Source organism: Sinohyriopsis cumingii, chromosome 10, assembly GCF_028554795.1.
Source record: "Sinohyriopsis cumingii isolate HCF-2022 chromosome 10, ASM2855479v2, whole genome shotgun sequence".
In the NCBI taxonomy this organism is placed as follows: domain Eukaryota; kingdom Metazoa; phylum Mollusca; class Bivalvia; order Unionida; family Unionidae; genus Sinohyriopsis; species Sinohyriopsis cumingii.
Genome location: NC_142970.1, coordinates 46,759,064 through 46,775,572, shown reverse-complemented (window position 1 = coordinate 46,775,572; position 16,509 = coordinate 46,759,064). Strand labels below are relative to the sequence as shown.

At 34.2% G+C, this 16,509-nt stretch overlaps 1 protein-coding gene across 1 annotated transcript in view; it reads left to right on the top strand.

Moving 5' to 3' along the window:
* LOC149789988 (puromycin-sensitive aminopeptidase-like) overlaps positions 1-16,509 on the top strand; it is a 58,041-nt gene that overhangs the window by 29,950 nt on the left and 11,582 nt on the right. The window contains exons 12-17 of the mRNA XM_089972068.1: positions 1,323-1,404; positions 3,018-3,154; positions 7,669-7,803; positions 11,670-11,889; positions 14,400-14,542; positions 15,064-15,120. Of these exons, the coding sequence (XP_089828194.1) occupies positions 1,323-1,404; positions 3,018-3,154; positions 7,669-7,803; positions 11,670-11,889; positions 14,400-14,542; positions 15,064-15,120 (774 nt within the window). The remainder of the gene's footprint in view (positions 1-1,322; positions 1,405-3,017; positions 3,155-7,668; positions 7,804-11,669; positions 11,890-14,399; positions 14,543-15,063; positions 15,121-16,509) is intronic.

The following is a 16,509-nucleotide window of genomic DNA, read 5'->3' as shown; positions in this document are numbered from 1 at the left end:
TACATGGTTGAGAGAAGGATAGCACACAATTGGAATGGTCTCAAAAATAAGCAATTTTCTAATGCCAGTCCACGTTTTCAGAAATACATCCTTTCCCTCAAATACACCTGTAATGGCATCTTTCTGGTATATAGTCGTACTTTTGATGTTAATCTTACAAAGTATCCTTTTGAAGTCAGTTGCCCTCACTATTGTTGGCTGATATACAAAACACCACTGTTAGTATGCAATATTGGTTGATTGGCATTACATACTAAGGGAGGTAACTTTGAGATCCAATAGATGTCACTAGGACAAAGCACTGAAATGTCTGATTGATCCAACAAGGTGTAGATAGGGTTAACATATCAGAACCTTGGCTAGCAAAGATGGATAGTATGATGTTGCTCAGCTTTATGATATCATGCCTTTCATTCAACATTATGATATTATAATATATATTAGACCTTTTCATTTGTTGTTTTTGAAAAGAAATGCTTAATTATCATTAAGTGATAATGATAATATCACTATGATAAACAGCACAAATAGTTTATTTTATTGCGGGACGACTTTGCTATTGGCCTGGAGAGCTAGGATTGTTAGTCATCGGTTACGACAAGTTTGTTATCTCTACTCCTACTGAACCACTTGTAGGATTGCTCAGGAACTTCAGACTCACTCCAGGTGTAATTTGTCCTAAATTAAAATGGTGCTTCTCAGACATCATGATAAGAAAATCTTGTTATTGCTACCTCTCTTAAAGAGATGTCGTATTAGCTAGGGGTTTTCTTCTGATGTTGAGTTGGTTCTAGGTGAAAATGGTTTACATTTGTAAATTTTGAAAAAAGTTTTATTGCTCAGATTTATCAAAGATGGTGTTGACATTGAGCAGTTAAAACAAAGTCACTTGATATTAGATTTCTGGAAATTAATTTCAGCAGTAGAGCATCAGTCTTTCTAAGGGACACTTGTTATTTCAGTGTTTGGAGCTAATCTATGATAATGACTGTAGGTAAAACCGTATACTGTGAATTCTTTCATTTTTGTGGGCATAAATGGGATTGGGTGGGGAGAATGTGCACTGGTTGGTACTAAAATTAGTAGATTGGAAAAGTGGTTCTTTATTTTATTTTTAATGTTAACATTTTTATTTCAGTCTTACAAAATTCCACAATAACTTAACGTTAGTAAATTTAAAATATTTTTTGTGGCTTTAACTTTAATGGAAGGAAGAAATGAAGTGCTAAGTGTGCATGCACTTAAAGATACTGCAGATTCGTGTCTGTGTAGTTCATTGTGTATGTATTATGAACATAAAAATGTCTTGTTCTGTGGAACAGGTGACTGAGTCACAAGAAGACAACAAGAGAGTCCTAGTGATCAGTCAGGAGAAATTCTGTGCAAATGGGAAAATACCAGAGGGTGAGTCCATTTATTTTCTGAATTATTTTCATTTTTGTTGGAGATAAAATTGGCCTCCTTGTTCATTGTTTTTCTTTTCTTCATATTTATCTTATTTTCCTTTCTCTGTTTTTTTCATCCTCCTCTTCCCCCACCATCAATCATCATTACGCAGCATCAAGATATAGGAGCATTGCAAAAATCTCCTTTTTTGTCTGTATGTCTGTTCCCACTTTTTGTAACTAGCATATATCTGTAGTGGTTACACATAAATGGCTACCATTTAGTTGTTGAATTTCTTATTACAGATAGGTGTGCCTTTCTAAAGAGTTGTGTATTTCAGGAGTTCACAAGTTTGATGGCATTAATGCCATTTCCTTCAATGTTACATCTCCACTTAAGCATATCCACGTAACAAGCATTTAACATATTCTTTTGAAATTTATTGTGTACATTTTCTGAAGACAATATGTAATTTATGGGTTTGGTCTCATCTCCATTTTTCATAGTTAATTTCATATTGTCACATGGAATTTCTCTTGTAGCCTGCATATTTTTCAGTATATTCTAAAGCAGTTTGGTATGAACATTGTCTGATAGACTTGTATATGTGTTATCCGATGGTCTTGTATATGTTATGTGATAGACTTGTATATGTGTTACATGAGTTTAGTTTTTTTGTTGATCATACTTCCTCCTAATGTTGGTTTTTGCTTGATATCTTCAACATATTTTTGTTGGATCTCACCTAAATTTGCATGTGGCTTCAGAATGAAGAAACACCGATTTAACTTGTTTCCTCAGCATAAGTTTACTAAACTTTGTTGGATTTAAACCCAAAAAACTGGCATGCAGCTTTATATCATTGAGAGCTTTTATGAATTAAATTTTAATTGTTTCACACTATCTTGATTGCTTTTCCTTCTAACTTTGCTTTGAATTTTAATAAGGAATATCGTATGACATTGAATGATTTCCAGCATTCCTTATTATCATTTAGAGGAGTTCTGGTTCCTGTATGTTGTTTCCAAACTTTGCTTTCCATCATAAATTCTAATGTTTAAGGCCATTGAGAGTAAATTGTAGAGAGTGGAGGTTTTTGCAGCACACCTTTTGCTACTTTCTCTGGTCACCATCATCATCATAGTTACCTGTCCATTGTACAGTTCACTATGTGTCCAGATAAAAAATCATTTGACTAACACATATTGCAAGGGTGTGTCATGTTGAAAAGATGGTGTGTGGATGTCAGTGAGTTATCCGTCTTTTGTTCAGGATCCAAATTATAAAAAAATAATTACCAACATCCAGTGTTTATCCCAGAGGTTTTGTACCAGATTCTAAGTATGTTAGATAATTTAAGAGATACACATTAATTCAAGCTTAACATTTATTCAAAGTCAGTGTAATGTCAGTAATTTAATGATGGATGGTTAGGCGTAATTAGAAATGCATAGTGGCAATGAAGTAGATGTTGATAACATTATTTTCATGGTCATCATCACAACCATCTTTGTTATAGTCACAATAATTGACTTTATGTTTATATATATATCAAATCTGATGTTGCTTTGATTAAAAACCATTTTGGTATTTTGTGTATCTTAATTGGCAACAACCACTGATTATTTCAGGCGATAAATCACACTGGATAGTCCCAATCAGCATATGCACATCCCAAAACCCTGACCAACCAGTCCAGACCATTCTTCTTGACAGTAAATCTACTACAGTCACTTTGAATGATGTCCAGCCTGGTGATTGGGTCAAGGTGAGCTATGAAAAAGATTTAGTTAGCGTGAAATCGAGAAAGTATATTGATTTTTTTCTATGGGTACATATGGCTTCTTATATTATACGCGAAAGTTGATCACATTGACTTATAGGGTAAGTAAATAGTATTTTCATACATATGTCTCAAACGGTATATCTCATCGACAAGAAATCAACCTTTTACATTAACTATAGTATTGAGTTTCATGAATACAATTATGAAAAAATTAAAGAACATACAGAATGTATTTATTTGAATATTATAGGTATCTTTTCTTTATAGTATTATTAGGAAATCTGGTAACTGATGAGCATTATAATTTAGAGTATGTAATAAAGAGGATATTGTATAAATTTTGTCTAATATTTTTGGTGGATTTGTTTTGGTATAAACAAGTTTGAACCTTGATGGCCACATACAATAATAACTCTTCTACTCAAGCTATCCGACATGACATACAATGTAACCTGTAATTATTTTACTAGCTCCGTTGGATGTGACTTGTGAGTATTGATAAAATTCTGTAATTATGGATTAGCTCAGTTGGATGTGACTTGTGAGTATCGATAAAATTCTGTAATTATGGATTAGCTCAGTTGAATGTGACTTGTGAGTATCGATAAAATTCTGTAATTATGGATTAGCTCCGTTGGATGTGACTTGTGAGTATTGATAAAATTCTGTAATTATGGATTAGCTCCGTTGGATGTGACTTGTGAGTATCGATAAAATTCTGTAATTATGGATTAGCTCCGTTGGATGTGACTTGTGAGTATCGATAAAATTCTGTAATTATGGATTAGCTCAGTTGGATCTGACTTGTGAGTATTGATAAAATTCTGTAATTATGGATTAGCTCCGTTGGATGTGACTTGTGAGTATCGATAAAATTCTGTAATTATGGATTAGCTCCGTTGGATGTGACTTGTGAGTATCGATAAAATTCTGTAATTACAACTAGTTCAGTTGGAGCTGATGTACAAGTGAGTATAGATGGTAATCTATAATTATGGAGGGATCCCGAGTGGCTGAGTGGTCTAAAGCGCTTACCATTACAGATCACTGCCATCTCATCTCTGTCTGTGTTGGTTTGAGTCTCAAGTTTGGCCAATCTGGATATGTGAGAAAGCTTGCAAGTAGCTTCTCATGGTTTGATGGTTCTTTCTGGGATTTTTCCTGGGTTCTTCCTCCACCATTTATACTGGCCACCATGTATAGCCTATATTGTGCTGAAAAATGATGTTAAACCCTACAAAACAGCAACAACAACAACTTTAATTATGGACTAGGTCAGTTGGCGCTGATTTACAAGTGAGTAATGGCAGTGACTTATGAGTATCGATGGTACTCGGTAATTACTGACCAACTGACTTGTAAGTGAGTATAGATGGTACTCAGTAATTACTGTCCAGCTAACTTATAAGTGAGTATAGATGGTAATCAGTAATTACTGACCAGTCTGGCAGAGATTATGGTTGGTAAATCCAGGGATATTTCTAGATTCAGTTTTGAAATGTTTTAAAAAAAAACAAGCACCAATATTGACACAATTCTCACTCAAGAACTATTGAATGCTCTTAAGTTCTGATATCTGTTTCATCATTGATTTTGCACTGGTCAGATGTTGAAAGATTTTACACTAGTCATTTGGTCAGAGATTTCATATTATCCATTTGGTCAGATATTTGTTACTAGTCATTTGGTCAGAGATTTGATACTAGTCATTTGGTTAGAGATCTGACACTAGCCATTTTTTGGTCAGAAATTCAACACTAGTCGTTTGGTGAGAGATTTCATGCTAGTCATTGGTGAGATATTTGATACTAGTCATTTGGTCAGAGATTTCATGCTAGTCATTTGGTCAGATATTTCATACTAGTCATTTGGTGAGAGATTTCATTACTAGTCATTGGGTCATATTTGATACTAATCATTTGGTCAGTGATTTGACATTAGTTATTTGTTCAGAGATTTGATACTAATTATTTGGTCAGAGATTTAATATTAGTTATTTTTGGTCAGATATTTGATACTAGTAATTTGGTTAGAGATTTGACATTAGCCATTTTTTAGTCAGATTTGATACTAGTCATTTGTTCAGATATTTGCTACTAGTTAAACCATAGCTGCCAGGTGTCCTGTTTTTTCCCTCGTATTTGTCCTGTGTTTTGGACCTGAATACGGGTGTATGTTTTTGTTTGCAAAAAACGTTTTTAATTTTTAAAAAAATAAAAAATATCCGTGCAATTTTCAGTTCAGAACGGGTACTCGGTTCCATTCTGGTAGAAATTTATTGCATTTATATAGGATTACAGTTCTGCAATATGATTGGTTCATTCAAAATCAAGGCTACCATGCCTGTCTTTATCTACCATATTGGATTGTGCAAACAGTTTCTGCTGTGTGATTTCATTATTAGGCATGGAGACCCCCATGAAATACAAGAGCATGAAAAAGCTAAAAAACATCAGTTTGCTGCTTCATCATATACAATTCAGCCTGAACTTACAACTTATATACATACCAGAGAGAATCTTGATGTAATTTGATCAAAATTTGTTTTATTGAATTTCATTTAGAAATGCACCTTCCTCTTTCAGTTACTGGTGTTGCTGGCGATTTATTTCACACCTGTTTTCCAGACAGTAAAATTGCAAAGGATTACTCATATGCTAGAACGAAAACAGTTCAGTAAGAAAATCACATAGAATTGTGATCATCGATGAAAGTTGGTACATTGGGATTGATAATGATTGAGAGAAAAAAACAAGGTGTGGAAAAGGCTCATATAAACAGCCTGTGTCAGATTGTGTTGTACACTATTTTTTTTCCTCCTGTCACTCTTTGAACGGAAGTTATCCCATCACTGTCTATGGCTGCCATTCCACAATCTCAGACATGTTTTGACATCATGGAAGGAGGCTGTAGCACAAAATAAAGATCTCTCCCACCTCTTAGCAATGCTTGGCTTCTTTTGACTGAAGAGTTTGAGCCTGTGTCCAAAATTGAGTCTGCAGTGGGTTCATTATGGCTGAATAATGCACCTTTCAAACCTATGTCTTGAGCCATCACCTACAAAAGCCCCTACCTACTTGTTCTAGCTACATTAAGTTGGATCAGATATAATCATTTGATCTCATTCATGACACCTCCTGCTTTCATTGCCAAGAACAGTCTCCTCATCGGGTATCAGTCTTTTATTGTGAAATCTTTATTCTTTGGACCCTTTGCCCCAGCGGTACTTACATGAACCCACATGGGCTTTTGAAGTGAATAAAGTCGATCAGAGGAGGGTGATCTTATTGTCTTGCTTGTTCTTACTACTTAAAGGGGTGGCATCCCGAGTGGTCTAAAGTGCTCTCCATTACGGATCACTGCCATGTCACCTCTGTCTGCATGGGTTCAAGTCTCGGATTCGGCTAATGTGGGTATGTGAGAAAGCTTGCCAGTAGCTCCTCGTGGGTCGGTGGTTCTTTCCAGGTTTTCCAAGGTTCTTCCTCCACCGTTAATTCTGGCCGCCATGTATAGCCTATCGTTTGCTGAAAAATGGTGTTAAACCCTACAACAACAACAACAACTGTGTATGAGAAATTTATCAAATGAAATTTTATGAATTCAGATGATCACCACTAGCATAGCATTGGAGTATAAGTCTTCTCTAACTGACATTATCAAAGCAATGTGATGGAGGGGAGGACATCACATTCTTTTGCTTTTTCTTCAGACACCTTTCACCCCAAAGGTTTCAGGTTGAACTGAGGGGATCTGTCAAAGCAGCTTGTCAGGCTACCTTCCCAGAATGCTCAGTAGCTTCATAATGATGTGGTTAATTTACTTTCACTTTTGCCAGAGTGAAACTTTCTTCAGGCCATGCCCTGCGTATCAATATGCTAACCACAGCCTGAATTATGCAGATCTGAACCTGCTTCACTTACTTTAGGTGACCAGAAATAGGGGATGTAACTCCCTCCACCTCTTTCTTCCTGTATTATAATGATGGTAATGTTTTGGAAGATACCAATTTATGAGTAAAAATTATGTTCCTTCAGGAATAGTTACCTGTTCATGAGATGGGTATATCCTTTATTGCCTTGTCACAGTTACTTCCCTGACAGAATATGCACACCCATTCTAATAGTAATTTAAGTATGATAGGGATTTGGCACCAGTTCATCTACTCAAGGGGAGATCACTCTGGTCTGACTTCCAACGAGTGGATATATTCCTAATATATTGTTATCAGATGAGTATTATTGAAGCAGCATATTTAACTCCAAAAGTTTGTTTCTATGACGTCGTGTTCTTTGCAGTTTTTGTATCTATTTTCATAACGCTTAGGTCAATGGCTTGAGAAATTTTTATAGCTAATCCATTGTGTTGGATAACGATACAACTGGATGCTTTTGTATGAAATTTTTTAGATTGCATATGCTGTGGAGAAATGTGAAACAGAGCTTCAGTTTTGGTAAGGTTTTCATTCTTCTAACCATGTATTACTTTATTTATTTCAGTTGAACTACAGATCAGTGGGAGTCTACAGGGTGCAGTACACCTCTGAGATGTTACAGGCCCTTATCCCTGCTGTCAAAGACAAATCCCTGCCCCCAAGGGACCGCCTGGGACTTCTGAGTGACCTCTTTGCTCTGGTAAGATATCAGTTGTAGTATTCCCGCAATAAAAATGGTCAAGAGACTCCATTGAAATGGTTGAGTAGGGTTGTTGTAACTTTATTTTCCTCGTGTCATTAGATTGGTCATGGTTTGTTAAAAGGAGTGAAAAGGTACATGACACAAATGATGTGTTCATACATGTAATTAAATGATGAACATAAAATATAAAAATTGTTTTTGTATGTGGATAATGAGATAAGGATACTGTGTACAAGAAATTAACATACCATGTTGACTCGTATTTAGGATGGATCCAACTGCATAATGCACTGGCAAATCTGGGTTTATGCAGTTAGGAGTAATCGGTAGTAAAGCAGCTTTAACCCTGATATGCTGGCAAAGCAGGGTCTACATTGTGCACAGTTGGATCTGACTTGCAAGCAAGTACATACTGAAAACAGCCTAGCTACTGAAATTAGGACTTGATACTAAATTGAAATACAAATTTAACAATTCATTGAATTTACCATTTTTAAAGCAATATATTTTTCTGCCTGCAAATAAAAGTGTCCCAAGGTGTAAAATTATCAACATATCAGGGAAGTCAAATTATTTTACACCTGAATATTGCTTTCCACACAGTAACATAAAATTCTACGTGAAGTCTGCTGTTCTCAGATCTAATATTCCAAATATTTTTGTATAGGTCAAAATATCACATATATGTGTACACTTGGCTGCTATCCATCAAAAGATACCTTTCCCAAAGAAGGTCACAGCTGGGCTAAGCCAAAATAGAAGCATTTCCAGAGTCTGTTTTGCACATTTTCAAGGAGAAGACGATTAATTTGGGGGATCAAAATGGTCAAAATTCAAGGTCATTGACTTAAAGAAGAAAATGATTTCCATACAATAACAGTAATTTTATATAGCAGACTTGGCCAAAAATTTGTCTTGCACTTAGGACAAGGAAGGTGTCTATTCATTTTAGGTTCAAAAGGACCAAGGTCAGGGTCATTTTGACTTCAAGAACAAATTGGTTTCAGCAGAAATATTTCACTTCTCTACATAGATGATTAATAAATGTGCCATTCATGGTATTCATGTTTGAATCCAAAATAGTGTGCAATAGATATAAAACATGGGTACTTATTTTACTTTGTTACTAGTGTGGCAAGGGTACTAACAATATTAATAGACATCACTTTGAGCATATACTTCACTGAGTAACATGAGGAAATGATTGGTAATACGACAGTGTTAGATTTTCTATTCAAAACAGGCTTATGTACATGGACCAAATACGGATAAGCCTGATATATTTCTGAATTATTCAAAGAGGATAATGATAGTCTTCGGAATGAAACCATAATAATGACTTCGTTTTTTTATTTAGATCATGAAATGGAGAGTCAAAACTATAATTGGTTTAACAATTCAAATGCAGGAGAAGCTTATCAGATTAATATTTAAAATTGAATTTAACGTCTATTTAACCCAGAGTTTCAGAAAACATTCTTCTTGATGTACATTCATTTGAAATTGAAATGGGTTATAAAATGGATCATTTGCTGTAAATATAATACTTTACATTGACAAGTATTCTAAAGGTAAACCTTATTGGAAATTAAATAATTTTTTTATTTAAGTATTTGGATTATGTTAGTCTTATAAAAATGTATTAAAATTCGAATAGAATAGTATTGTATCCAACAGATCATTTTGCAGAAATAAAACTTTGTATTCAGAACTTCAGTTTTATGTCAGCGAGGAACTATTTTTGAAACTTTTAGAAATAAGAGGTACAACTTTCTGTTATGAGTGGGAATTATTGGATAGAAGAACAGAACTATTGACAAAAGAAATGTGAAATATACAGTTATAATCCAATACTAAAACCAAAGCAAATGGAGTTCATGGAAATCACATATGGAAGTTTTTTTCAAGTTAGAAGATGTGAGATTGATGGAAGGAGGAGAAAATGGAAGTCATTACTTCTGTAATTTATAAAATACTTGGCAAAAAAAATGATGCTCAAATTATTCTTTATTGTTGGCACAGTAATATCGAGCAAAAGAATATTGTCAAGGAAACACAAAGGTTTTGTGAAGAGTTATACAAATATAGACAAGTAGATAATGTTGCCTTAAATGACATTCTTTATACATGCATAATTAAATTTAAATTAGAGATAAAATTATAATGCAGCAGCTTTTTAAACACTTAATATATGCTAATATAATAAGTTCTTTTATATATTTCTAGAAAGATATTGGGCATTTTTATTTGGACCAATAAACAATGGGTATCTCACTTTCACACATCAAGAAAATATTCTATTCCCAAAATATAAAAGTGTTTTAAAAAATTGGATGCCAGTATCTTTTTTGATTGCATCATAAAATATTGCATTTGTATTTATTACAAATAGGTTAAAATATACATTACATGAGATGATAAATGTTTTACATATGGAAGGTCTGTGGGAGAAAATATTTGAGCTTTTTATGATGTTTGGACCTTTACAAAAAAGAACAGATTTTGAAAAGCATTCATCCTCATGGTTTGACCTTTTATTTATTCAGTTTTACATGCTTTTCAGTTTTGGTGATTAAGTTAGAGAATAATTTTCAATCTTTTATATTATTATTACATCTTGTGTAATTGTAAAAGGCCATACTTGAGGGTGGTTCAACCTCTGCCCCTTTATTATCATTGTTTGAGATTTAGTACTTGAGCTAGTAAAAAGAAAAAGAAAAGATAAACATTACTTAATATTTCCTGACTGATATCTGTATATCAGTATATGATATGATATTTTCTGACTGATATCTGTATATCAGTATATGATATGATATATCTGTATATGATATATTTCCAGACTGATATCTGTATATCAGTATATGATATGTATCTTCTGATTATGATATATTTCCTGACTGATATCTGTATATCAGTATATGATATGATATTTCCTGACTGATATCTGTATATCAGTATATGATATGATATTTCCTGACTGATATCTGTATATCAATCAGTACATGATGATATTTCCTGACTGATATCTGTATATAAGTATATGATGATATTTCCTGACTGATATCTGTATATGAGTACATGATGATATTTCCTGACTGATATCTGTATATTCCATATGCAGATACAGGCTCCATATTAAGACTGATGCAGAATGCAGTCTGTGTAAGGAAAACTTTTATATTTTTCAGAGACCAGTACTTTAAAATGCTTGAGGTTACCCTGGCCACTTAAGCTTTATTTACATACCTGTTGTTGCTGTGAGGGTCTCAGACCATGACATAACATAGTCTTTAGAATTTACTATGTAAAACTATCAATCTTGACATTGGCCAAGGAGATTTTATCACATTTTAATGTAACAAAAATACCTCAGACCATTTTGTGTAATGAAATGTTAATTTCCAAGATTTTCTGCAGATTATAAATTCTTCGGATTTTGTTGTGTAGTGGTCTGTGGCTTTTACCATCACCAACAAAAGTAACCATGTGTGGTTTAGATGACTCTTGGTCTGTATTTGAATAGATCCAGTAAACTCCATTTTTTAAATGGTAAGCAGTATATTTTATCACCAAGGCAAATTTCCTTTACTGGATGCACAGTGATTTGGTAAGGTTTCATATAAAATATGTTAACATTTAACATTTATGATATGAACTTCAGTTTATTTCAAAATACCAATTTTTTTTACTCAGTGCTAACAAGCCCCCTGTTTCACTAAAGTTTGCTTATGCTTTTCGTGATATTTTGTTTAAACAATGTATGTTATTTACAGTAATTTTAGTGTGCAGAAAATATTAAGAAATTTTCAGCTTGGGCTTCTGTTTAATTATTTTATGAAACCTTTGTTGTCTACCTTCAGACCAGAGCTGGTCTACTGTCCTCCGTGGATGTTCTGAAAATGGCAGAAGCCTTTGTTCATGAGGATAACTTCACGGTTTGGTCAGACCTTGCACTCAACCTGGCCACAATAGCCTTAATGTTACAGTACACAGACAATTATGAGCAGTACAAGGCCTTTGGCAAAGCTCTCTTTGGACCAATTGCTGCCAAAGTGGGCTGGGATGCTGTAGAAGGGGAAGGTATTGTAAATCATACAATTTTATTACGAAAAAACATTTGCGCAAATATGGCAAGAAAAATTTACTTGCTTAAACTTTACTTACATAAAAAAATGGGGCCCCGAGTGGCCAAGTAGTCTAAAGCGTTTTCCGTTACGGATCACTGCCATCTCACCTCTGTCTGCGTGTGTTCGAGTCTAGGATTCAGCCAATGTGGGTATGTGAGAAAGCTTGCTAGTAGCTTCGCATGGGTCAGTGGTTCTTCTCGGGGGTTTTCCTGGGTTCTTCATCCACCATTAATACTGGTCGCCATGCATAGCCTATTGTGTGCTGAAAAATGGCATTAAACCCCACAACAACTAACATGAAATACCAACTTGGTCATTTTTTGTTAGTTTAGGGGAAGTTGATTACAACTTAAAATAGAATTGTGCAGCTGTTACAGAATTCAGGAAAATTAATTACACTCAAATGTTATAATTTATTGAAAGTGGAAGTTGTCACTAATCCCTAATTAATGTTATAATTTATTGAAAGTGGAAGTTGTCACTAATCCCCAATTAACATGGAACTTATGTATCAAAAGGTGAGGCATAGATGTTTGAATCTTGAGTAGCATCAGGAATTACCCTGCTGAACAGTGGTCACTTTTAGTGATACAGTAGCATCAGAATTACCCTGCTGACCTATGGTCACTTTCAGTGATAGAGAAGCATCAGGAATAACCCTGCTGACCTGTTGTCACTTTCAGTGATAAAATAGTCAAGTATTTCAGAACTGATAATGAAATGGGCAAGGTTAAATTTTAAGTAGTGCAATTTAGCATGTGAATTAGGATGTACATAGTCTGTTATTTCCCAACTGCTTGAATTGGGATCGTTTTAATTTGGTCATGTGTTTCCATGTTACAATTTGTCCATCTGTCTATCCCAGGAAGCTTATTAGCAAAATTGTGCAAACTCCATTTAATGTAGACAAGTTGAAGTTGGCTGGAATAATTGTATCAACATGTAGATAAGCAGATTAGATTTTCAGACCATTTTACATCAACTTTGAACATTTTTGTCCCAACATTTTTTTGACCAAAATCTTCTTGGCATAATTTAGTAGCAAAAATCCAATGCACTTATGATTTTTTTTTGTTAGGCTGATCTGTAGTTTTTAACACATGATTTAGATAGATTTTCAGACATTTTGAAACCTTTCTTTGTAAATAACTTTCTTGTAATCCAAATCATTGACTATGAATTTAGTATGCATTTTTGTATTATTATTGACATAACTTGACTGTATAATAAAGCTGTATATCAATTTTAGTACAGTTTCGAACGTTTAAAAACTTACTACTTCGATTAAGCAAAACATGTAGAGATAGACAAACACAAATTTAGTAGGCATGTTTATATGCATATGTAGATGACTGATGACATTTTCCAGTCATTTTTGCAGTTTTAAAATTTTTCTATGCCATTTTTGTATGCAGACCTGCAAACTCTTATGATTTTGCCGTAAGTCTTACAAAAATTACTCTTAAAATATGGACTTACAGCATAAAAGCAAAAATTGCGGATGAATGATCATTGCCGAAAAATCCGGAAAATTGGTTTGGCTGTGTTTGATTTGGATCCAGGTTTCATATTAAAAAGAATGAAATTGGTCAGGGAACCAGACTAACTTTACAGCAGCCCATGAGATGCTTTAAATGGCATCCAGCAAGCGATGTATGTTTAAAGATGAAAGGGAAAAGAAGCTTGAAAACTTCTTGAAAAGTGTTATACACAACACAGGAAAAATAAAAATAAATATTCAGATTCTTGTGAATAAAAGCTGGAACAGATAGTTATGTTTTTTGGACATCACATGCCAATTTGAGTATGACTTGTGTGAGGAAATATGATTGCCGTTGTCATGTGAAATGGAAAACGAATTTCCAGGAATTACATCAAGTTGAGAGACAGCAACAAACCATTGAGCTGCCTAGGATTGGGAACTAAAATTTGTGCATTGTACTAGTGGTAAATAAAGTCTATGCGTACTTTACAAACTTTTCAGTTGAACATAATGTTTATCGTCGTTTCACGTTCTGAATACAGAATGACGTTTTCCAGCTTTACAATAGCAGTTTATGCTATTTTGTTGCACATTACTGAAAACTGGTCAGACTTAAGGAAAAAATCTACTGCCTTACTGAGACGGACTTGTCAGGGTTGGTAGGTCTGTACTGGGCAATTTGTATAGCCAGCCAATCTTGTGCTGAGAAATGGTATTAAACCCAAAACAACAACACTAGTTTAGAACATCTTGTTATACACATCATTAGGATTCTGTTAGCTTATACATTTCCATTGGTATCTTGGATTTAATGGCTGTTACAGCCACTGATATAAAGATCAAACATGAATCCATATATGGACATGCTAGAACCTCTCTCCTCATTGAACTTACACACATTTATATACTGACGAAAATGAAAGCTTCTCCAAAACCACAAAACTGATGAATTCACTGTTTATCTCCATTCATATTTACAGGTCATCTGACTGCCATGTTGAGAGATTTGGCCCTAACACGTATGGGTCGCTATGGAGATGAAGCCACTGTTGCTGAGGCAAGAAAACGATTTCAGGCACACTGCGATGGCACAAAAACCTTGCCAGCAGATCTGAGGTCGCCTGTAAGTATTTTGTGTGGAATAGAAGAGAAAGAGATACAGGTAATGCGAATTAACTTTGTCAGGCCAGATCACTCAACTTCCTTTGATGTTTAGGAACAGGTAATTGTTGTTGCATAAATGGAGGGTATGTTTGTGATGATGATGATGGCAACTATGTGATCAGTGGTGGTGATGATTAAATTGATGATAGTAACAATCGTATTAATGAAATATGTGGTGGTGGCAATGATGATGATGATGATTATGAAGATGTTGGTAATGGTAATAATGGTGAAAATGATAATGATGAAAATTGGTGGTGGTAATTACAATAAAATAATGGTTAAATGAATAAATGAAAGCCAATTAAGTGTAATTTTTGTAGAATGTCTTGTGATTTTTAAAGTCATTATTCCAGCTGTCAGGAACTTTGTATATTATTTAGAAACTGAGAAAATCTCAGTGAATTACATTTTGGAAGTTAATAAAAATTTAGAATTAGCCAAATTTTTCTTTTCATCTGTGTTATTTTTCTTCTTCAGGTTTATGGCACAGTGTTGTCAAATGGAGATGAGGATATATTCAACAAAATGCTTAAGGTGGGTATAGAATGAGTCATATTCTTTGTCGACCAAATAGTATATATATATATATATATATATATATATATATATATATATATATATATATATATATATATATATATATATATATATATCTTGCCTCCGTTAACTAGAGGGGGCTAACTTGGAGCGTACCTGACTTCATACCAGGTTGTTTTTGTTTCAGGTCATGACCATATAGTTCATTGTACTCTCTGCAGACCTGCCAGCCCTTATGATTTTGATGGATAACTGGTTCATCTGTGCTTGATTTGGATCTGGGTTTCATATCAGATTAGTGGAGTTAGTCAGGGAACCAGACTAACTTTACAGAAATACCTTAGATGCTTTAAACTGCACCTATTTTTTTAATGCAAAGTGTCTGCATGATCAAACTGTTGATTATAGAATATTTAAAATGTCATCCAGAAAGCGATGCTTGTTGAAGACGAAAAGGAAAATAAGCCTCTTAAATAGTGTTAGTAATCAGCACAGTAGAATAAAAAGGAATATTCATATTCTTGTGAATAAAAGCAGGAAGGGACACAATTGCATTTATTGGACATCACATGACAATTTAAGTATGTCTTGTGGTGGGGGATATGGTTGTTATCATCATGTGAAATGTAAAACATTTCCAAGAATTATGTCAAGTTGAGAGATAGCAACAAGCCATTGAGCAGCATAGGGTTTGGAACTGGAATTTGTACAACTGTACTAGTGGTAAATAAGGTCTGTGTGTACTCTACACACTTTCAGTTGAACATATGTTTACCGTCGCTGCATGTTTTGAATACCAAACTTCTAAATAAATTGTTTAGCATTGCAATAGCAGTTTATGATATTTTATTACACCTTACTGAAAACTGGTCAAACTTATGGAAAAAAATAACTGCCTTACTGGGGTGGTCTCATCACGGTCGGCAGGTCTGCTCTGTATACATACTAGTCACTAGAATCATTAAACTTGTGGAGGGGATACACCTTTATCACAAATGTAGATTACTGTGACCCATTATTTCACACTAAACTGGGTTGATTAAATTTATGTTTGAAGGTCACTGTTTAGGCACTGTTCGTGCTTGAATTATGAAACCTAAATAATTAGGTTTTATAATTTGAGCATGAACAGTGCATCTCTGTTAGTACCACACTGTTGTAACACAAAGGTCACTGTGACCTGTATATTCAGATATTAGTGGCTCTGGTTAAGTGTGTGCTCGTGCCCTAAAATCATGAAACTTTATGAGGGGATGCTTCTGCTAAGTACTACTACATTGTTACAAAAGGTAGCCTTTATAATGTATCATTTACACTCCAGTGACAAGAAATTTTGTTTTTATTAATGTCAAATGTTCAGTTCATAAAAGAGACACAGTACTCGAT